We start from the raw sequence: 22,015 nt of genomic DNA, 5'->3' as shown, positions 1-22,015 counted from the left end.
CAGTCAGTCATCTCATTTGGGAAAAAGGAGCCATTTTAAACGTACTCACTGAAAACGAGGTCTCTAAAAGACACAATGAAACTGTGTCAGGCTGTAAAATTATTCAGGACAGTCAAACATCTTTTCTCCTCAACAGCAGCGCGAAACATCCAGCTGACCAGTTTTCCACTTAACAAAGCTAAAAGTCTAAAACCAACAGCTCCATGTGTGTCTATAAATTACATTCATACGGGAAGACTCCACGGGAAAGTGGTGAACTTTTTGGACAGCACTTTGTATAGATCTCAGACCAAAACACATTCTAACTTAAGCTTTAAGAGAATGGATCAGCTGTTGAGGCAGAATTTAGAGGCACCGAGCTGACCTGGTGCTGCGGAGGTCACCCTGTGTCGGATGTGTTGAGTTTGATATTTCAGATATTTGAGGAGATGTTTCACTCCGATTTCTTGAATATATTTCTCTGACAGGGCATCTGCAGTGTGTCTGTACTGGTCGACGCAGTCCAATAAGATTTTTAAAATATGTGAATAAAAAAAACACACATTTAGCAGATTACTTTGTGTGCTGTACAGATAGATTTAGCGTAAATGAGTAATGTCTTCTTTATTTTACTTTACATAACCAATTTTCCAGCCCATTTGGTTTATGTTGATTCATAATTTCAGTGTTATTTACATGTCAGGTTTGGTCCGTACAGCATGAATTTTCCATGCGCCGCAGCTCTTCTGCGATTAGTCTCAGAGCTGTAAAACACCAGCGAAGACGCAGAGCCAGAGAAATATTTGAAATAAACAGCATCACATCATGTCAAACTACGGAAATCAAGAGCAGCCAAAATATCTTATGGTCCTGTTTTCTTCAGACGTTGAAACTTTGCTTTGTTTGGTTCATTTTTGCCAAAGATAATGACTTAACTATCTCATAGTTGCATGATAACAAATTATGTTTTATTGTACCCCAGAATCTTTTTTCTCACTGATAAAAGTCTTCACACTAAGAAAACACTTAGATTGAATTCAAGCTTCTATTTAGCTAAACGTCTATTTTTCAGGGTTAAAACTGGCGAGCTAAAACAGTTTGTTATCTGAGAATAAGAAGATAATTAAGTCAACATCACAGGATGGTTTTATGTCTTGAAAGAATAATATTTGTACAGCGGTATGAATCATAAGAAGCATCATCGTCGTCATTAGCTCGCTGCTTTCACACAAAGCACCATGTTTTGTTGGGTAAACGTCTTAGTGAGGCCTGAAACCCGTTTCACTGTTTGACAGCTGCTTCAGTGCATTTCTGACCACAAACAATATGTCACAAACTATTATCGTCATGATGTCCTCCTCATGCAATCCACTCAAACTCTTCCTGAATGACACAAGCCAACACTTTAAGTTCTCAGTGTGCCATTTCAGTGTATTAAGTTACAAACCAAATATCAGATCCAGAAATATCATTCATCTGTAATCTGGGCCATCTTTCTTTTTTTTTTTTTTGGTTGTTTTTTTTGTTTTAACTTTTTTTTGTTCTTTTTTTTCCAGGGGGGTCGGGGGGATGTGCCCTATACGTCTACAAACATCAACTTGATTACAGAAGGGTTTTATTTTACGTTTGGAGGGAACATGCTCTGCAGTCAGGACAACATGCCAGCTACACAGAGAATGAACATGATGCAATCGATCCTGCCATGTCACATTTTTAATGCTTTAATCCCCAAAATCTCCCAAAAGAAGGAACACTGATAGCAATCAACCAATTGCATGACTTACTATTGACTTGGTAACCAACATCTACACGTTTTGTTTTACCTCTAAATGACTGATTTCATTCTGATTCTAATAAACCCAAAACAACCTGCAGCTCTGGCAGCGGATGCTCCTTTAGGTCTATCAGACTAAAAAAAATTAAAATAACAATAGTCATAATTGTTCCAAATGCATTCACGCTGGCAGGGGCTAAATCCCAAACTGCACAAAAAGTTCTCCTAGCATTGGTTTTTATGCTGGTCCATATGTCAACAACATCAAATGCATTGCTATGTGTTTCACTACACTATCTGAGACTTCTCTAGCTCTCTAAGTGCTCCCTGTTCAGAACAGAAGCAGTATTGCCTTCCCCTACAGTGTCACTGAGATCTGATCCCAGCACCATCAGAATCTGCACTTCTTATGACGGTGAGGGTCTTCACCCAAAAGAAATCCTAAAGCTATGCTACAGAAAAGCTGGCCTTGCTCAAAGTACCTTTCAAATTGCAAAATAGTCTGGGAATGTGAAGCACCAGTTTTTCAAAACTAGCAATCGAATATCGTCTTCGCGCGTGACCACCGAGCCCCGACGCCTCCCCGCGGTCAACAGGACCTCCGTGTCTGGGTACAAAATATCAATGAGGTGGACGCGGCGGTGGATCATCTATCAGCATGCAATAAGCTAAATGATGAGAGGATTTATACATGACCCACAGCAGGGGTCAGCAGCCTTCAGCAGTCCGTGTGTAATAGACCTCCCTCCGACCTGGTGCAGCGTCCCGGGCACTTAGACACCAGTCCGCCATCACCATCTGACCACTATCCATAATTAGCTTGCTGACACAGGCAACAAGCCCAAACTGCACTGCACGTCTGCTGAGCTTCGTGTTAGTACAATCCCAAAAGGTCCCAGGAACGTAAATGAAAGGACTTGATTTTACAGCATCGGTTAACGTTGGCGTCCCGAAACCTCTCGACGACTCAGGCTGCTGATGGATGGGGTTTCCCTGGCAGCTCGATTAAAAGCCAACACCTGAACGTGACTTTGTTTGACCTTGAAAGAGAAAAACAGCCAGGTAGATTAAAACAGATGAACACAACCTCAAACAAACAAACAAACAAAAAAAAAAAAAAAGGTACAATTTGGGACCATCTTGGCTCTGTTGCAGCGTTTTGATTTGGGTGGGATCTGGGCCGTGTGGGGCCCCCGGCGGAGACAGAGGTGGGCTCAGAGCCGGTGCCGGGAGTCATGGCTGTAGCTGCCCGGTGAGCTGCGGTTGCGATGTGGCTTGTAAGCATCCTGATAGGGGTCCTGGTAGTCCTGGTAGGGGTCCTGCTGTTCTCGGCTATGCTGGGAACCGGATGACATGCGGTTGCGTCCCTTGTGCGCCCGCTCGTTGTGGTAATTCTCGTCTGACGTCATCAGGTTGCGACGTTCGTTGGGGGCTGAGTGGTCTCCCGTGTGGTTGCTCTGTCGCATCCTTTGGCTCTGCTAGACACACGGACACACCGAGGACAAAGGTGAGGCGGGGGACGGGGGCTACCGTCAGCATCCACGCACACTGTACCTACGTGTACCTGCAGTCCAGAGATGCTGGTGGGGTAGGGGGTCAGAGTGGTGGGGCCCAGGTTGCGTCCCAGCAGGGGGTTCAGGGGCGTCGCCATGGAGGTATGGGTTGCTTTCCAGTAGGCCTCTAGGTACTCGGCAAGATGCTCGCAGGCGTCCTCCAGCTGGTTCTCGTCCAGGATGATGTCGAACATTTCCTGTTAGCGGCAGATGGCCGGCGGAAGGACAGTCAGACGCAGAATCCGACATTTAGGAGAGCGTTTAGATTTCCTTCAGCGTATGAACTTACCGGAGGACACTGGGCCAATTTATCTGCCGCCACAAGCTGGACATTCAGATGTTTGCTCTGGGACTTTCCTCTGGACTTGACTAACCTCTGCAGGACCTGGACAGAAAGTACATGATGCTCCAGTTACATCGAAAGTGTCACAGTTTTTGCCGCTTCTGTTTCAGGTCACCCAGAATCCTCCTCGTCACATGCACAGTGCAGAAGTGGTGGAGGGATAAGGAAATCTGTAGCCCATCAAACTGATGTTTGTGCAAAATAAAGTAATGACCCCAAATTCCTGACGAATGTGGAGAATTATGTGTTAAGAATGAATCAGAGTTGTATTTAAAGTCGCCATTTTCCTCTCTCCGACTGTTCCACTCATATTAATGATGGTGCAGATCTATGAACATCTGGGCTTTTATCTTTTATCCGCTTTCTCTTTCTGTTGATCTGAAATGAAATAAACTCAATGCATACCTATGCATACATAGTCTATGTTTGTCTGCAGTAGCCTGCCTTTGTTAAATGAAACCTGATCCCCAGTTATCTGTGTTCATGTAACACCATCATCATTTTTGGCTGTTCACTTTGTTCTTCTACTGTCAAGTAAAATGTGTTTTTGCTGTTTTTCTAAGAAATCTAAAATAGCCGACACGTTAAAAGGCCTTTTTCAAACTCTGCCTCCTGGTTTTACGGGTGATATATAGCTGTAGCAAAGCGAGCGTTCTGCATGCTAGGAGCATGTGGTGTAAAACCAGGCAGAAAGATGGATGTGGAACACAGATCTGAATCCACAGGAGTGATATTTAGGAGGTTCCTAACTAGCCTGACTGTTCACTGTTGTGCAGCATACATATTCCTCCATGCAAAAGGTGCCATAGTGCAGATCTGAGACCTGAACTGACTCCACACATCTCAAATCTCATTCAGAGGCTTTGAATTACGCATTTCATGCTGGTTTCATCTGAAACACTGTGCTGAGCTGACACCAGTGAAGGAAAAGTACGGACCTAAAGTTGGGACTGTTACCTTTAATAAGTTTAGGTGCTCTCGTTGTTGGTCTCCAACAACAGAGTGACTCTGTGGGACAGTAGCTGAAGAGATCAGATCGTAGACTTTAGCTTTGTCCAGGCTTGACTGAACAAAAAGGGCAGTCTAAACTCACAAAACACTAAATAAAATCAGCTGCTGTGCTTCAGTTAGCCTCAAAGAGACAAACCTTTCAGGTTCGTCTGGGTTTTCCCAGCATACAGTACCTTCGGCGAGGAGACCTTCACATGGACGATGATGGGGGCCAGGGAGGTCTTGAGGAGCTGCGCTGGGTGGTTGATGGTGTCAGCATCCAGCACCACCAGCTGCAGGGAGCGGGCCAGCTCAAAGATCCTCTCGATCTCACTTTGCACCTCAGCTGACGGGATCCAAACAAAGGATGTGAATTTGAACATTTGAAATAAATTAGTCCCTGAACAGAAAGTTAAATCGGTACAGCTGAGTTTTCTTACCTAAACTGGAGCGAGTGTTAGATCTTTCGATGATGGCCCTCTTACTGGGGTTATTCAGAACAGATCTCTTGGCTAGTGATATATCTGCCGTGACACGTGTGATAGATATCCTGTAAAAAAAAGGATCGTCGTGAGAATCACCCGTACGGATTTGAACCCAAATGCACGACAAGGAGGCAGAGGGCAGGGCAAAATGGAGTGGTGAATATACACAGCAGGACTGATGGGAGGATGAGGCAAAAATGTGGAGATGGGCGTTAGTGATGAGACGTGAAAACTTCACAGTCATGCATTTTATCTTCACTTTTGCTCTTTGCAAAGTAAGTTATCCAACGCACAAAAATACAGACGTCCAAAATGTGACTTACCTGCCATCAAATCTGTGCTTGAGGAAGTCAAACAGTGCTTTCTGCATCATATCCGTCACCTGTGCAGACAGAGAAGTTGTATACACAGTTTAATTTTGTGCTGTCGTGGTTTCAGACGGTTAGAATGTGGGTGGAATATTGTCTGTATAAGACGGCACGATCTCAAAGACATTTTGAACCTCTTTTTAAGATGTAAATGTGTTTCTGTCTATGTGAGGTCTGCCATTGGCTCCTAATCTGTTCCCAGTGTTTTCCCTGGCTCCTGCCCAGTGGATGCTGGGAGAGGCTTCAGCCGCCCCTGTGACTCTAAAATGAATGAACTCCCATCCATCAGGCAGATCCAGGAGGACAAGACAGATGGTCTTTGTTCTGTTGCTAAAAAAAACCATGATGGCATATGATGCCTTTACAGGATTGATCTGACATCATCAGATGACTATTGTGTTCCCGACACTCAAATAATCTGATGACTTGGGCTTTTTCTTTCCTCTTTTTTTCAACCCATCTATTTCCGTGTTTGTGTGTTTAATTCATCTCTAAAAGTGTTAATTTTCCCTCATATTTTTTTACACAGCATTTGTAAACATCACCTTGATATAGAAAGCAACGAAAGCAACAAGGCGGTTCAAGGAAGACACTCTTATCGCTCTTATCCAACATATTCTCGTGTGACCTCGTGGTCTCCTCATTACTCTGACTGCAATCTGGATGTTACGTGGGCGATGACACACCATTAACTGTGCTAAAAGCAAGCTATTTTGGGTGATTGAGAGAAAGACTGCAGGACTCCAGTTCTTTCAATAATTTCGCCATTTTTGCATCACCAAACATCTAATTTACTGAGCTATGTTTTTTATGCTTTCACTCAGAGACAGTGAATCAGTGATGATATCGTAAACGCTGACAGCTCACCTCATAACCCTTGAGCGATGGTCCCACCAGCACCACAGGCCTCATGGAGGGAACCACGTCATATGGGGGAACGTGCTCCGTCTATTAATGCAAAAATATATTTAATCAGCGGCAGACGACTCGCCACGAGCAAAACAAAAGGAATCCACACAAAAACACAGCGGAGTTCAATTCAACTCCAGTCACAATCAGATGTGTTGCCATGTTGGGGCACGTGGAGAATGATTACGGTCTAACTGTTGTGATTTGTCAAAATGTAATAACATGAAAAATTTTGAATTAATCCATTTACTCAATTAATTCCTATAAAATGCCAAACATTGTGACGAAGACTGCCTGCTGCTCTTTTCCCAAAAATGCAGGACATAGTTAGGCACATTTTAGGTAAATTACTTCATTAAAAGAACTCTGAAAGACCACGTAGTTACATTTTGACCAAGTAATAAATGTTTTCCTTTGCTACAGAGATAGATGGATATGATCAGTTCCACTAGACTACAGTCTTTTCCATTCACACAATACCAGAGCCAACGTCACAATAAGGAGCTGCACACGATGTGACCATGCCAAAGACATTATTTAGCTATGAAAATCACTGTGTGTGAAGATGCTGAGCTGATGTGCAAAAGTACCAAAACCACCACAATGAAAAAGTCAGTCATATCAAATAATAATGTATTGAACAGTAAATACAGTGAACCGTGGAAAAGCTCAATCCACTGAGGAGCTGAAAGAACCAACTTAGAGTAAAATTAAATGTAATATCTATCTGAACAGTTAGCTGAATTCAGCCTCAATCTTCACATCTCTCTTTTGTCAAAATGTGAAGAATTCTACTGAATACAACACAAACAAACGACAGGCATTAAAATGATCCTGGATGTAGCTGGCTGCAGTTATGAGACAAGACACGAAGAGCTTTGGCATCAGAGGGATGGTCATGATCTGGCACCGTATACTTCAGTCGGGCTGAAGTATTGTGTGTTCTCAGATGTGGCATGAGGTTATAACGTCAGTGCTACTGCTTCCTGTCGTTTTATGATGGCAGATGGTCAATGAGGAGGTTTTACCGTCAAACCAACTTACCACTTTCTGTTTCTGCTTTCCTGTAAGGAGGGGGGGGAGGGGAGAGAAGACAGTGACAGCGTCGTCAGAAGCTGCTGGAAGGCCAAGCGTCGCCATAATATCTCAACACATCCAAACATGCTTCACACGAGCAACTTTTCATCATAATAGCAAAATGAAACCTATCAAGGATAACCAGAACGTTTATAATATGAAACATACAAGAAAGGATTTCTATTGTCCTAAGGTAATATTCACAAAGTCACATGAGTGCACTTCAGAGGGGGGCTCATAGTCTTGTCGTTGGGTTCACACTGTGGTAAGCTCCAGTCTCAGAGCGCCTGCAGTCCTCAACTGGAGGAAGAGGAGGATGATGGGAAAATGTACCAACAACTCTACGCAGTGAACTTATGCTCTATGCAGAGACACGGGAAGGCTTTAGAGTCTTATTCGCTCTATGTTGTTGCGGTTCAGGATGTTCGGCTCTAAGCTGGAAGCTGGCTATTAACGGCCCTCTCCCCCCGTCCGATGCTCTCACCTGCAGAGGATATGAGGGGTCGGATAGAGGCAGATACCTCATCCTCTACACTGGAAGAGGAGTTCCCTCCAGACTTACTGGAAAAGACAAGAGGGAATAAAAAAGAAGACAGAAACACACCACGGCATTAATGTGGAAAATGACAGAAAAAAAAATTAAACTAAATGAAAATATATCAAGGCTGAAACTGGTCATTGAAGACAAAGAAAGGGTGTAAAATGTGGAAGGAAAATATTGATTAATCAGATTTGCTGCTAAAATTTTACGACTTTTATCTCTGTGAGGTTGTTAACGTCGCAGGCAGAAAAGGTTTTCTGCTGTAATCTGGTGTTTCTTTATTGAGATGCATCTCTTTTCTTTCCATTCTTTCCATCCAATCGCAGCTCACCATCGAAATCCCACACCTTAGAGCCGCTGGTCAACAAATCCTAAAATTACCAAAGTGGATCATTTGTTTCAGTGTCCAGCCTGGTAAATAGTCTCCTGTGCGGTCTGAGCGGATTTATGACTCAGACCTGCTCTGGACGTTATGCTGAGCTGAAGAAGTTGTAAGACTGAAATTTACGCCTGGTGAGTTACACTTGCAGAAAATGTCCATGTGGGTGAAATTAATTTCCTTCCAATAATTAGTGAAGACAATTAAGACAGGAATCATATTTTTTTTTTAACTCTTCAAAAACACCTTCTTACTTACTTTTTCCTAATTCCCTGACCGGTTTTAGTGTGGAGTGAATATTAGAGGACCAAAAGGGACTTTTATTTCTGAATTTCAGGCTTTCCATCATCTCTGGAAGCAGCAGACCTCACAGAGGGATCCTGTTTTTCAGTAACAATGAAAGTGTAGTCCTGGTTAATGGGCTTTGAATGTCTGTCTTTGTCTGAGCTGAGCTTGGTGACAAGAAGCCACAGAAGTCAAGCTAGTAAGTGAAGCCCTGAAGCTCCTCGGTCTAGTAAGATTAGTATTAAACTCAAAAGCACGGCTTGAGGAAGTATGTGTGAGTTACTGTACAAACTCTGGATGACAGAACCTTCAAGACACATCACACACACAAGCAAAGGCGCCAATTACAGCTATTGAAACGGCTTCACTGATACCATCGGCATGAGCAGGAGTGACGGAGCAGAGAGGAATGGCTCACATGAGCAGACCTGGGTCAAATAGATTTCAAAATAAATCAGAAATTGACAATGTCGAAGAGATGATTAGATTTCTACCAAGGAGAATTTACTCTGATTGGAGACCCGTGTGTAATAGTTAAAACCAGGTGTGCACAGCATGTATGGACAGACAATGTGATTTACGTTGATATTTATTTATTTTTCCGTCAGAACATGATGAATTCTATTGCAATAACTCAAAAGTCACAATCTGTTTCAGCTATAGTCCAAATTTAAACAGTTAACCGTTTCATTTATGTGCAGAGTTACTCAGCAGTGGTGTGTTTGTTCACCATCATCACCCATGATGCTTGAAGTCGAAGTTTAAAGTAGGAGCTGTGACATTAAAGTGGTGGGAAACTTGCGATAAGAACATCTGCGGCAAAACAGCTGTTGGGCCATTAATGAAGCTAAACATGGAGATGGAAGCAAAAGGGTAATGATGATATAAATCTCCAGCTGTAGAGGCACATGGAGGGTCAAATTCAGCAAGCCTTGACACCCCCCAGCAGGTGAAGTATTAGTCAATAGCAGAGGCAGAGTCTGTTTCCTTCCCATCAGAGACTTAATATTTATTTGATTCGTCTCCTACACATATAAGACAGTTCTTTGTTCACTGCTGTTTGTCCTGTCCAATTATTCTGGAGGATAACGAAGAGGTGTGTTTTACTGTTACTTACCCTTGGACTCGTCCTCTCTTTTGCTCCTGCTGGAGCCGGATGTTCTCGAGCTTCAGGGGGCTGGGGATGAAGCCGATCTCACAGCCTTCTTTCACTAACCGACCTATCCACCAGTCATTGTTGAATTTCTGAGGATGTTCAAGTTTAAGAAAAAAACAAAAACACACAAACAAAAAGAAAACAAAAAAAAGCTGGAATGAATAAGTCCATCTTCCCATTCATCCATCCATTATCTGACGTAAACTTCGGACTGCAAGCTCCTGCGCGGTGAGTGATGATTCATTAAAAAGTACACACGTACCTCTTTTATATGGAGGAAGTCCTTGGCGTCGAAAGAGATGGCTGTGGCCGGGACTGGAACATCCTCATCCAACGCACCACAATAGCTGACATTGGTCCTTACAGCAAAGGCCACAGGTTTGGCCTTAAAGACAGGAGAACACACTCATTGAGAATAAAAAATACATAGTCAAAATATTTATTGGCTAGATGATGCTGGTGATTCTGTCTCAGATACCTTAGCTCTCTCCAGTTGAATGGTGGCCTGCTGCTCCCTCTCCTGTCGGCTCTGTCCCGGTCCTTGGCTCTGGCTTGGGCTCTGGCTCTGGACCTGGGCCTGCACCTCCCGCTCCTCCTCCAGAGAGACATCTGAGTCTGATGGTCTACTAGTATACGAATCAGCTGAGCCCTGCAAACAGAAATGACAGCTTAGTTTGACCAGGAAAAAAAAGTAAAATAAATAAAACTCACACAGTGATCAGAATCAGGAGAAAGACCAGGCTCATGGACAACCAGGCAGCTCAAATAGTCTCACCTTTCCTGACAGCCAGAGCTGCTGTACAGATTTCATCATGCACAAGCAGCCACTGAAAATAAAACTGAGACAAAGCAGTGGAAATCAGGAGAAGCACTCCACTCAACACCTCTCCACATAGTGAGACCTGAGGTTTGAGCACAGAAAATGATCGGGTCTGTTTCTCTGTGCAGACAAAGGGACGACGAGGTTCATACAAAACACGACATTGGTCACACAGTCAGAACTGAGATGTGAGAAAGAGAGAGCGAAAGGAAATCTTCATGGGATCAATGACTGTCATGAGTTCACGCCATCGCTCATCGGGAGCGCCAAATCCTGAGTCGTGCCTTGGCGCTCTGGATGCAGACCAGGTGAAATGGGTGATGTAGAAAAGAGCAGACTGCCAGGAGCATCTCAGACAAAGTGGTATTTCCATTCCGGTGTTGTCAGCAGTTTGTATGACCACACACAGCCAATAATATGTCCCACAAACAATATTTTTTTTTTTTCTTAATTTCTCCTGGCATTGTGCCCTACACTCGACAGATGTGACACAATCACACATCTGAACTTGGTCGACAGGCCATATAATTCATGTAAGGGAAAAATATCACATTCAAACATAGCTGCTACATGGCTAGCTAACCATGGAATTAAAGACTGACAGTCATTTATCAGATTTTTCAATAAGCTTCATTTTCTCCATCTACATAAGAAAGTTAATTTGGTGTTTGAGGGCAGTGACACCAACTATGTGAAAATTATTTTCTCTTTCAAGAACAAGACGGATCATTAACAGTAAGATACAACACCAAGAACTAAAGAGCAAGCTGGTAAAATGTGACAATATACAGAAAAGACCATCGTCAGAGGAGCAGGAGGACTGAAATTAAGGTTACAGAGCCACTTTCAACATCTTTAAAGATAAAGAAAAACAAGCTTTAGTTAAAATGCTTTTATCTTTTATTTTGTTCACTACTGCACTGTGAGAATTCCAGTAAGACGACTTTTATTTTTTCATTTTAATTATTGTTTTTTTTTTTTTTGCTTGGACATGTCTGTCTCCTTCTGCTGTGTTAATCTAAACAATCAGCCACTAATGATGATTCAATTAAAGAAGACCATTCGTCCAGAGAAGATCAATCAAGCTTGTCATCCCAGCTAAGCACTTTCCCCCTCTTTTTTACAAGCTAGCAGCGGCCGGGCCTGACTTCAGCACGCTGCTCATCTGGATAGTGTGCATGTAATCATGAAGTGGCACCAGACGTTTCTGAGAGGAAGAGGAAAATTTCAGAGGAACAGTAAGAGAACAGATAAAAATACTTCAGAGCGTTTTTCTTTTAAAGGGGCATTCCACCAGTTTTACACATTCAGATCTTGTTTGTTAATCGACAAAAAGCAATGGAGTCATTAGGAATCATCAGGAGGACGTCTGGGTATGCAGCGCCTGAGAGACAGACGTTTACCAGACAGGGAGTGCCTCATCAAAAACCCTACAGAGTGGGATTATGGGAATTGTAGGATCCACAGTTTTTGGCGCTTGTGTCAGAACTAAAAGTGAGGACATCTCCTCTAAAGATTATTCTCCTCCAAGTACACCAACTTCATGTGTGTGAGATGTTTTATGTTCCTGAGACATTAATTATCATAAATCACCTGAAAACAGTGCAGAGAAAAGTGTTTCCTTCTCCAGACCATTTTGCCTCCATTTCTGTGAAACCTTCAGTCCCCCACACACAAGTCATCCTGGACATCATTTCATTTGTCCGTGTGGAAGCGTTGAGGTCGCACTGAAGCATCCGAGCCGTTATCCAATGGAGTAGCTTCAGCATGTGACTCATCAACATCATAATCCACTTAATGACATCACGATGCATGTTTCTCGGAGCCTCGGCAGAGCCAGCCCAGCACGCAGACGCAGGGTCAGAGACAAAACACTCAGCCGCATCATCTTCTTCATTTTTTTTTTTTTATTTTTTTTTTAAAGTGATAAATGTACAAATGTGACACAAGGATTTATTGTCTGAGTGTGGCTGTGTAATGGGCTGTAGAGGAGAAATGGCCAATTAACATGATCCCATCTTCCTCTCTGAATCAGGGCTAGGTCTCTGAGAGGTACAGAGTGTGATGGGCACTAAATGGCTCCTCTTGGCTCTGGTGGTTTCCTCACAGTCGTTCTTGCAGGCTGACAGGCAGATTGCAGCCACATATTCAGCACATACAGGACCACACATCGCACGCATACATCCAGAAATGTGTGAATGTCACACATCAGAAGCCGTCTGCCTAATGTGAACCCCCCTTCACACCCACCCACCCAACCCCCTCCCAGCCAAGCATAGCCCACGATCACGCTACGGTGTACTGTTGGCTAAACCATTAAAGGCCTCTTACGTGTGTTAGTGTGTGTGTGTGTGTGTGTGTGTGTGCGCGCACAGCTGAGCTGCTTCCATCAATAAACACACAGCAAGAGAGCACAAAAGCAGATTCACACACTCACCGCCTCCGAGTCTTCAAATCCATGCAGGTACAAATTGTCATACATGGAGGTTTGATATTCCAACGAGTGCCTCTAGAAGAATGAGGGGGAAAAATGAGAGTGGAGGCAGCAGGAGCGGGGGGTACCACAGAGAGAGAGAAAAAAAAAAAAAAGGATGGATGGGGGGAGGATGACGACAATCCCTTCTCTCCTCAGCAGAGAAGATTTTTTTTTTTGTTGTTGTTGAAATATCTCCCCTCCTGTTTTGGATCACGCCTGGTCCTCCTGAGGCCCGTCGCTTGATGGATGCAGCTTCTCCCTGATCCCTCAGCGCTGCTGGCTGGCTCACATTATAGGATGGAGAGGCTCTGCCTGGAGGTAGCCAAATCCTGGCATTTCATTTCATCAGGCATCCACGCACACACGCACACACACATGTATACACAACACACACACACACACACACACACATACACACACACACACACACACACACACACACACACCCCCACACAGGCGCTCACATATACATATACACAGCGAGAGCAGCAGAGGCGGCAGCAGCAGCGGCAGCGGAGCAGTGGAGCCTTCCTCAATATCCAAGCCTGATGACAGAGCCAATGTGCAAGGAGCTGATTGGCTGCCTGGCTGTCCACTCAGCTTGGATGAGAGGGGAGATGGAGGAGTAAATGGGGGAGCAGCATCCTCCATTTCCCTCTTACCTCTCATCCTCACTCTGCTTTCTTTTTTTCTCTAGAGGGCAGAAAAATACATTTCATTTGGCTGAGAAAATGAAACGAGGCCGAATGAATGCACAGGTTGGATTTACGCATTTAAAGGAGCAATTTCGTGTATTTACTCTCGTGGATCCAATCACGAGTGACAGATCTGTACTCCTGCAAAAGTTTCATCACACCAAATGCTTTTTTGTTTTTGAGGGCTGTTTAAGATTTTACAATGTCCAACTTCCATTCAGTGCACCTCATACCTTCCAATATGTAAAACAAATACAGGGATGACAAAAAATACAATCAAGGTGATCTGAATGAAATTATTTTTCAAATTTCCAAATCTGGTTTTTCTTTATCAAGTATGATATTGTATAAATCAACGTAATTATATTGCAAGTAACATAAAAGCCTTGAGGCTGTGATGACCACTGTCTTATTGCTTTCTGACGTGTTGTGGTTCAAAGAGGTTCAAATGAATCACAGAGAGCTCCAGCTCAGAGCCGAACCAAACAAGAAGCTGGTGTCCGGAAAAATACAATTACAAATATCAAGCAAATAGACATCTACACAGGTTTAAACCTGTTCAACAACTTCAACAACACACCTACTGTCGGTGTCAGGGCTTGTCAAGTTGGGCCCATGACACCTCAGGAAGGTTCAACAGTGTGTCTGAGTTCCACACTCTGTCAACAACTCCACTTGTGTTGGCAAAAACAACTTATCTTCTATATTAGGTTACAAATAAAGTTACATAAGGCAGCTCCGGCTTACGTGTTCAACACTACACATGCTCTGTTCACAGCCTACACTCAGCTATCGCCGACAACTTCTCGTTGGCACTTGACCACATATAGTACTGTGCGTCAGACCGGGGGGCTGCTTTGCAGAGCGACGGGGGGGTGGGGGCATCTGCAGGTGAGCTCAGAAGGTGTGAGGATTCACATGATAAAATCTAGATCTCAAATCTCACTTGTTTTCTGACAGAAAAACTTGGATTCTATTCACTTGAATAAAAGCGACCATTCAGAGTCTCATCTGTGCTCTTTCCAGTGAAGCTTCAGACAATAATAATAATAATAATAATAATACTAGAGTTCAGAACATTCGTAACATTTTGAATAAATGTTATTTTAATTAGCTTTCAGCCTTCTTTGTCTCCTCTTTTACTGACGCCTTCTGCAAGCAGCAGAGTACTGCCCTCTGCAGTCGACGGCTGTGTGTGTCATGTCACCATCTTGACTGTGAAGTGCGGGTTGAAGATGTGACGCAAACAAGTGCAAAACAGGCACAACACACTCGTAACAGCCTGGAAAACCATCTGCTATGATATTTTGTAATCCTGAAATGTCTCAAATTCTCATCTGAGGCGTTGATTTGCGGTTAACTACCTGTCTGAGGATGAAGCTGGTGGAGGTGGTGCTGCCATCAGACCTCTTGAGTCGACTCCTCCTCGAATAAGTCCCTCGGTTCACCTGCGTGAGACAACGACATGTAGACCAACCAGTAGAGACAGAGACTGCAACTTTTCTGTGAATGAGGCATTCAGTAAGAAGCACTGCATCAACACTTAAAATGATTCGATGAAGCTTCTTTGTAGTTAATTTAAATGTTATAATGAGGTCAACTTTGATCGAATTAAGTGTCTACTTTATGTTTTTGCATTCTGTCTGTGTGTCTCGCCTCCTTACTTTTTCCTTTCCACCTGACTTTTCTGTTGCTCTTCCAAAAATCTAAATATACCAGCAGAGTTCGTCTCCAGGGAGCTAAATTAATTATCTGCCCGTGATTTGTCCCATTTCTGTCCAAATCTCCAGAGTCACTGACAATGTGACCGTTAAAACATCAGAACCTACTTCCCTGAATTTATGAAACAGGGCCATTAATCTGGGTCACCATCTCTCCCCTGACTCTCCAGTCAAGCCAACAGATATGAAGGATAAACTTAGCTCAGTCTATGAATAGCTTTGAATTGATAGCCTCCAATGATCAATGAAGCTGAAGGAGCACAAGTTATCAGCCATCTAAAGGCAGCTGATGGGTTGACTTATCTTTATAGACAGGCCCTCTGCCAAAGATACAAATTTTTTATGAATTATTCCACAGTTTCATACATTATATACCTAAAACAATAATTCAGTCATTAAAGAAATAATTTAACTACCCCTTTGTATTTGGTGCACACGATGGTCTGTCTGCCATCTTTTTATTTTAATTAAATGTTCGTGTTTGCATCTGATATTGCTCAGTGAAGCCCAACATGGTGCTGAGAAAATAACAGTTTTGCCAATTCCAACATTTTATAGCCTATTAAAATAAACGCTGCATGGCAGGCGAGACAGGCTGGTTGACTAAGGAGTTGAAAAGCCTTTAATGTACAATAACAAGTAAAGTAAAATGACTTTAGACCAACGGGAGGAGATGGATGCAGGATGACAGTCCCATGTTGAGAAATGTGCAATGACACTGAAGAGTCTCAGATATTCTCTCTTTTCTTTGGTCATATGCATAATTCACCTTAAATATATTAAAGATATTAATAAATATTCAGTGTGAAAAGCATCAAAACTATCAGAGTTTACACACGCTTTCCAGCTCAATGTGATTCTGTAGCATATAATATATCTTTAATTATTCTGCTGGTAATGTGTGCTGATCATAAACAACAGATGTGTGCTTAACTCCAGAATTACTGCATGACTTCAGATCTGTGTTTTTATACAGTGATAGAAGAGTTAGTTAGGACAGTGTGTCTTCTGATGATTAACTTTTTAATGTCACTGCAATAAAAAATAAAAATAAAATCTATCTCTGTTTTAATAAAACAATAAAATAAACGAGTCAACTATGAGCTGAGCTGGAAGTGACCCACCTGGAAAATGGGCGCCTGGATGCCCTCGCCAATCTTGTTCCGTATGTAGATGTGTCGGGACATCTCGGCCAGGACATCGGTCCAGAGGGCGGGCTGCTCCGGTCCAGCCCAGCGAAGGGGTGGCGGGTTCCGGGCTGCGTGCTCCAGCTTCACACTCCTCACTAACAGACCATGAGCGCTCAGGACCTGCTGCTTTCCTCTGCTGCGCGCCTCCGGACGGGACGACTGCTGACTGATCTGGATCCTCCTGCACACTGAGGCCGCCTGCGCACTCAGCCAGGTGAGCCAGCATGATGGAGCCGACTACTTTCCAAACAGGAGGGAGGGGGTTGGGGGGGTCTTATTCATCAATTTACAGTATATAAATAGACAGCAGGTGTATCAAGCCACACCTGCTGACAAAGACAGATTAATTTATTCCAAAATTACAAGACTACAAATAAAAATAAAAAATGTATTCAGGTTTCAATCATCAGAGAAAAGTCATCCTTGCCAATCAGTCCCATATATCTTAACTTTCTTTTAATCTTTTTAAAATGAGGGCAGCTCTCCAACCCTGAATGCTGCTCGTTTAGAAGTAGGAAAATAGGTCATTTGTGTTTGGAGGGGAAAAATAACTTCTGTTTTACCATCAGCAGGATATTTCTCAGATTAGTTTCCCTCCACCTGCATTTTTCTTTTGTCCTGTGCCACTGGCTGAGAGACAAAATATAAAAATTCATGCCCATGCTATCAATTGCCAACATGCTGCCTCTCTTCAAATGTCAAATGTTTTATTCAGATACCGAGTTCAAGGCGGTTGTCTTCTTTTGAGTTGCAAACACAGGCAGTTTCCATTTCATGCCACTTTTTTTGTGTAGATCGTGACAGTGAACAGGCTCCCTCCATCTTTTGGTTCAGAGTTTTAAAGGAAAATTGTGAAAGTGACAGATTTAAATGTATAAAGTGTGCAACATTTTTTTGGAAGAACGCCTGGAAATTCGAGATAAATTAAGCTTGGTGTGTGTTTTAGTACATGATAATATTGTTAGTCATTAGTGGACAGGATATCTTTACTCTCTTTGCCCAGCAGATGTCAGCATTTTCAAAATAAAGACAGAAAAAGGGGCACAGAACAATCACATCTTGTGCACTAGAGAGCGATAGTGTACAACAAAAATCTGAAATACTTCAGTGGAAGCTCAACACTCAGACATGATTTTAATCTCCTTATAACTTTAATTGTATATAAATTATTTTGATACTCATCATACTTATTTCCTGTTTGTTTTTTTCCCCATGTGGTGTAGTAGTGCAGGGTACCTCCTAGACTCACACTCCTGCCTGTCTGGACTCGCTGGATCCACAACCTTGTGGTTTTTGCTTTGTTTCTTTCTTTCCTGACAGCAGTTTTCTCCTCCCTGCTTCTGAAGACTCTTATCACCCCTTCTGTTCTGCTTTTTGCACTCTCCCTGGGAAAAAAAAAAACCATATACAAAAACATTTATCTCCGTCTTACAAAGTTGCAGCGCTCACAGGAGCAATTTGTTGCCTTGGCTCTTTCTTTTTTTCCACCATTCCAGTGAACAAAAATAACCAAGAACACGCTCCCCTTCACACATCTTCACTACTCGGTCAGATATCTGAGTTGATGAGTGGTCTGTGCTTTTTCTGCAAGGAACATGAGTGTCTCTGCACTCACCTGTGTGATGAAGCAGTTATATTGACAGCCTCAAAATATCTTAGTCACTATACTCTAAATAGCCATGTCCTCCTTCATGCAGTTTGGTTAGTAACCACTTTGTTGCCTGACTCTGCATGACTCTCTTTAAAGAACCTCAGAGATAAAAACATCATGCTCCACTGGCATATATACCAAAAGCACACAGGCATTTTATTTGTAGTTTGATGCACGGTGTCCCAGAAGCGACAAATTACACAGTAGCAGCTCTCTATATGTGTCAAAGCACTTTTTTTTATTTTATCATCGAACAAGCAAAAAGGAGCCGCTTTGTTTCGGGGATTTTGTGTTGTCACATGTTCAGAGATCAGACAACTGACAAGTGAATTTTTGACTGCTCAGTGTTGTTGAATGCTAACGATGCAAACTTTCTGAGTGCTGTACAGTCTGATAAGCAGAAAAAGGACAGCCAGCTTCCTTATATGATGCTCAAATGTCATTTTCAAGTTATTTTCTGACTAAGACCTGACGTGTTTTGTTCAGGGTTAAAATTAGCAATTGCATTAGAAAGGAAGGTAGTTGAATAGGGAATGCATGACAATGGTTGTTGTTGGAATGGTTACAATTTATCATGTGGAGGAGTAAAGGTTTACTGATTTTTTAGGAATTACAAAATGAGAGAAATATAATTCAACATAACTTTATACCTCAAATACAGTAAATAACAAAATAAGTGGCTAAGTAAGCCTGCAAGTCCACAATGAATGAAATCATCTTGCAAACTTGAGTGCATCTTCTAGATTCTGTGCAATATTTATGGACTTTTGCTCCAGTTTTTTTCCCCCTTGTTGCTAAAATTCGAATGAAAAAATAAATAAATAAAAGCAGAGCGTGAGCACACGATGGCCAACAGTTTAAATTCTCAGACAGCAGAGTAGTGCTGCTCACCGGACTGTGAACAATAAACACTAGTGTGCGGCCTGTTCAGAGCAACGATGTGAGAACTCGGTGGGTCAAACATTTCACAGTGGATGGCTCCACACTGGTCTATTATTAAAACTGCGAGGTCACACAATTACATGTAAAAAACAGACATTAAAACATCAGTCAATAAATCCTGGCATTCAGCGTGCCAAATCCACTGAAGACACACATGTTGGTATTAAATTGTGTTTTACACCTCGAATGCAGCAGAGTGTCCTTCCAGCGCTGGCAGTGAGGTGGGGCGTCCCCGCTGGCTGTGAACAAGCAGCACCTCTCAATCACCCGTCCAGTGTCCATGGGAAACCACAAGCAGGATTACAGCCTCGACCATGGAAAGCAGGATTTCTAAAAACTGAGCCTGGTGGTGTCTTTTTTTTTCCTCACGGAGGAATCAATCCTAGTGGCAAAGAAAGGCTGAAGTTAATGGAAAAAGAACTGATGACTATCAGGACAACACCTGCATCGCCTCCTGGAGCTATGAAAAAAATCAAAACGACAAAAAAAACAAGTTCACAGCAATCCTATAGGTGCCTGTGTAGGGCTGAAGAGGAGTCCACCACGTTTTCATGCATTCATGGATTCAAGTGACCTGTCCTTCCATTTTTTCCCAGTTCTTGTTATTTCTATTATTCAGCAGGCAGGAATTCTTGACCTGAAAAACAGAAATATAATCGTAAACATTGCTATCAAGAGACCTGAAGGTCTTTCAGACTTACCTGCTCTCAAGTGTTGTCAATTATTAAAGACAAAAGTTACTAAAAAGGAGCCCACCTGCACTTCCTGCTTGTGCATCAGTCAAACCACTTAAAGAAAAAAAAATTCAACCATAAACGGGATACAAAAAGCAATAAACTTTTTTGTGTGCTGTTGGGAAGCGGGCAGCAAGCTAAACTGATTTGTTTATGTGTTTCTCTGTTTTATGACTTCCTGTTGCAACATTCATTCATATTTCATTGCTGTATGTAATTTACAATATTCTGCAGAGTTAAAATTAGAACTAAAGATCAGAGAGAAATGGATTTTAACTGTGGCTTAAGGTGAAAGAAGACAAGTCTCTAGTTGTCTTCTTTGAAGCGAACAGCCTGTTGTGTCGTTATTGTTTTCTTTTGAAAACTTTTTGCATGCATGATAAAAATATCGGCACCAAAATTGATTTATTAATTTTGATTTTTTTTTTTTTTAACAGTGTACATTATACAAAAATATAGAGTACCAAAAGTTCACAGTGTCCAAAAGGCAGTGTTCAGTCATATTCACACCGAGCATACGCAGAGGAAGTGTTTTTTGTTTTTTTTTTTGAGGAGGGGGGGGTGAGCAAAACCCTTCTAAAAATTTGTTTTTCAATGTCTTGGCCAAAATACATCCACACATACCTGTACAGTTTACACAAACATGTTTTGTATATTCATCGAAGAGTATTAGTGCACGCCGATACTTGTAAGCAAGCACGCAAACTTTAACACACACACATTGTCAGGGCGGTTTGTTTCATGCTACATAACACTGCAAATGGTGAGAAACACCTGAATTCGTTTCTTAGTATTTACAATTTAGAAGCAAGATATTTTGTGCAACACACATTTTCCAGCACAGGTCGACTTAAATATTGACAATGTTGTCGTGGCCTGAAAAAGAAAACCCAGATGGTTAATTATTCAACCATAATTTAAAGCACATATGTGCGACTTTTTTTTCCTGTGGCATTAGTCACATATGAAACAGATGGTGAACAGTTCTGCTTTTAGAAAGATGAAAAATCCCAGTGAAGGTCAGATTCATGAATGTAGGGGTTTCGCATTTTCTTGTAGTTCCATGTGCTTGGTTTGTTTTTCAGCAGTCGTCAAAATGTCAAAATTTCCAAGACGCTTCCTGCCAACAGTGTTTGGTACTAATTACAGAGAAAACAACACAGATACTTGCAGTACATTAATTCCAATTGAATTTTCTGTGCACATGCAGAGGTGAGGCATGATTTAACAAACATGTATCGTCAACATGAACAAAAACAAGATATATATATATAGATATATTTAGATATAGTTAATGGAGTTTCCAAATTGAGAAAACATTTAACGTCTACCTGTTTTTAAAAGGAGTTATTCAATAGTGCTCCTTTCTCCCCTGCGATGTGTACAAAATATTCCTGCTTTTTCCAGGAAGCGCCTTGGAAATGATATATTTGTATATCAGAGTGATCATTTCACCCATAATCCACACTTTGTTGAAATAGGCAGCACAAAAAAAAAAATAAAAAGGTGAAAACATGTTTATACAAGTGCCTGGTAAATGTTTAACTCCATCCAGGAGGTGAGAGTCTGCATTCATACCTAATATACTTGGAACAGACAAACATGTACACTCACGTTCACAATTACGGACAGTTTAGAGTCACCAGTTTGTCAAAACTGTCTTTTTGGAGTGTGGTAGGAAATCATGCAAAGTCAACAACAGATGTTTTTTTTTTTTTTAAATAGAGATAGATCCAACCAGTGTTTAGTATAGTTCATTATTTTTCCCACCTCCATGCAGCCACTCATTTCAGTTTACATGTCAGAGAAACAAGATAAAAAGACGTGAAACCTGCTGGGTGATATTAATCCACCAGTTATACATATTGTTGTGTTACTTTTGTTAAAGTTATCTTTTTGTTGACAAGCCTGTAGCTGTTATGGTGTGTGAAATATAATACAGATACA

The 22,015-nt window shown here is 42.0% G+C and overlaps 1 protein-coding gene across 10 annotated transcripts; it reads right to left on the bottom strand.

Annotated features, from left to right (window-relative positions):
- Positions 1-2,825: 2,825 nt before the first annotated feature.
- LOC115051273 (voltage-dependent L-type calcium channel subunit beta-4-like) lies at positions 2,826-16,821 on the bottom strand. Of its 10 annotated transcripts, XM_029514674.1 has the most exons (16): positions 16,676-16,821; positions 15,195-15,278; positions 10,411-10,488; positions 10,318-10,359; positions 10,102-10,224; positions 9,801-9,928; positions 8,645-8,647; positions 7,963-8,039; positions 7,446-7,465; positions 6,360-6,440; positions 5,448-5,506; positions 5,080-5,189; positions 4,834-4,985; positions 3,596-3,691; positions 3,318-3,503; positions 2,826-3,228 (listed from the first exon to the last, which is right to left on the bottom strand). In XM_029514674.1, the coding sequence occupies exons 1-16, from the start codon at positions 16,736-16,738 to the stop codon at positions 2,968-2,970; spliced, it is 1,563 nt and encodes a 520-aa protein (XP_029370534.1). In that variant the 5' UTR covers positions 16,739-16,821; the 3' UTR covers positions 2,826-2,967. The 10 variants fall into 10 exon arrangements, with proteins under 10 accessions (XP_029370534.1, XP_029370497.1, XP_029370506.1 ...); XM_029514637.1 differs by lacking the exon at positions 8,645-8,647; XM_029514646.1 differs by lacking the exon at positions 8,645-8,647 and having other exon boundaries at positions 10,318-10,368; positions 10,423-10,488.
- Between the last annotated feature and the right edge of the window lie 5,194 nt (positions 16,822-22,015).

Source organism: Echeneis naucrates, chromosome 2 (genome assembly GCF_900963305.1).
Source record: "Echeneis naucrates chromosome 2, fEcheNa1.1, whole genome shotgun sequence".
Lineage (NCBI taxonomy): Eukaryota > Metazoa > Chordata > Actinopteri > Carangiformes > Echeneidae > Echeneis > Echeneis naucrates.
The sequence above is the reverse complement of the archived record's forward strand: the minus strand, read 5'-3'. Positions and strand labels throughout refer to the sequence as shown.

Coding starts and splice junctions, on each gene's coding strand:
- LOC115051273 (XM_029514624.1), bottom strand. CDS start 16,738: ATGTCCCGACACATCTACATACGGAACAAGATTGGCGAGGGCATCCAG. Junction 10,225..10,317: donor TTCAACTGGAGAGAGCTAAG/GTATCTGAGACA, acceptor CCTGTCTTTAAG/GCCAAACCTGTGGCCTTTGC. Junction 7,466..7,962: donor ACCCCTCATATCCTCTGCAG/GTGAGAGCATCG, acceptor CCCTCCTTACAG/GAAAGCAGAAACAGAAAGTG.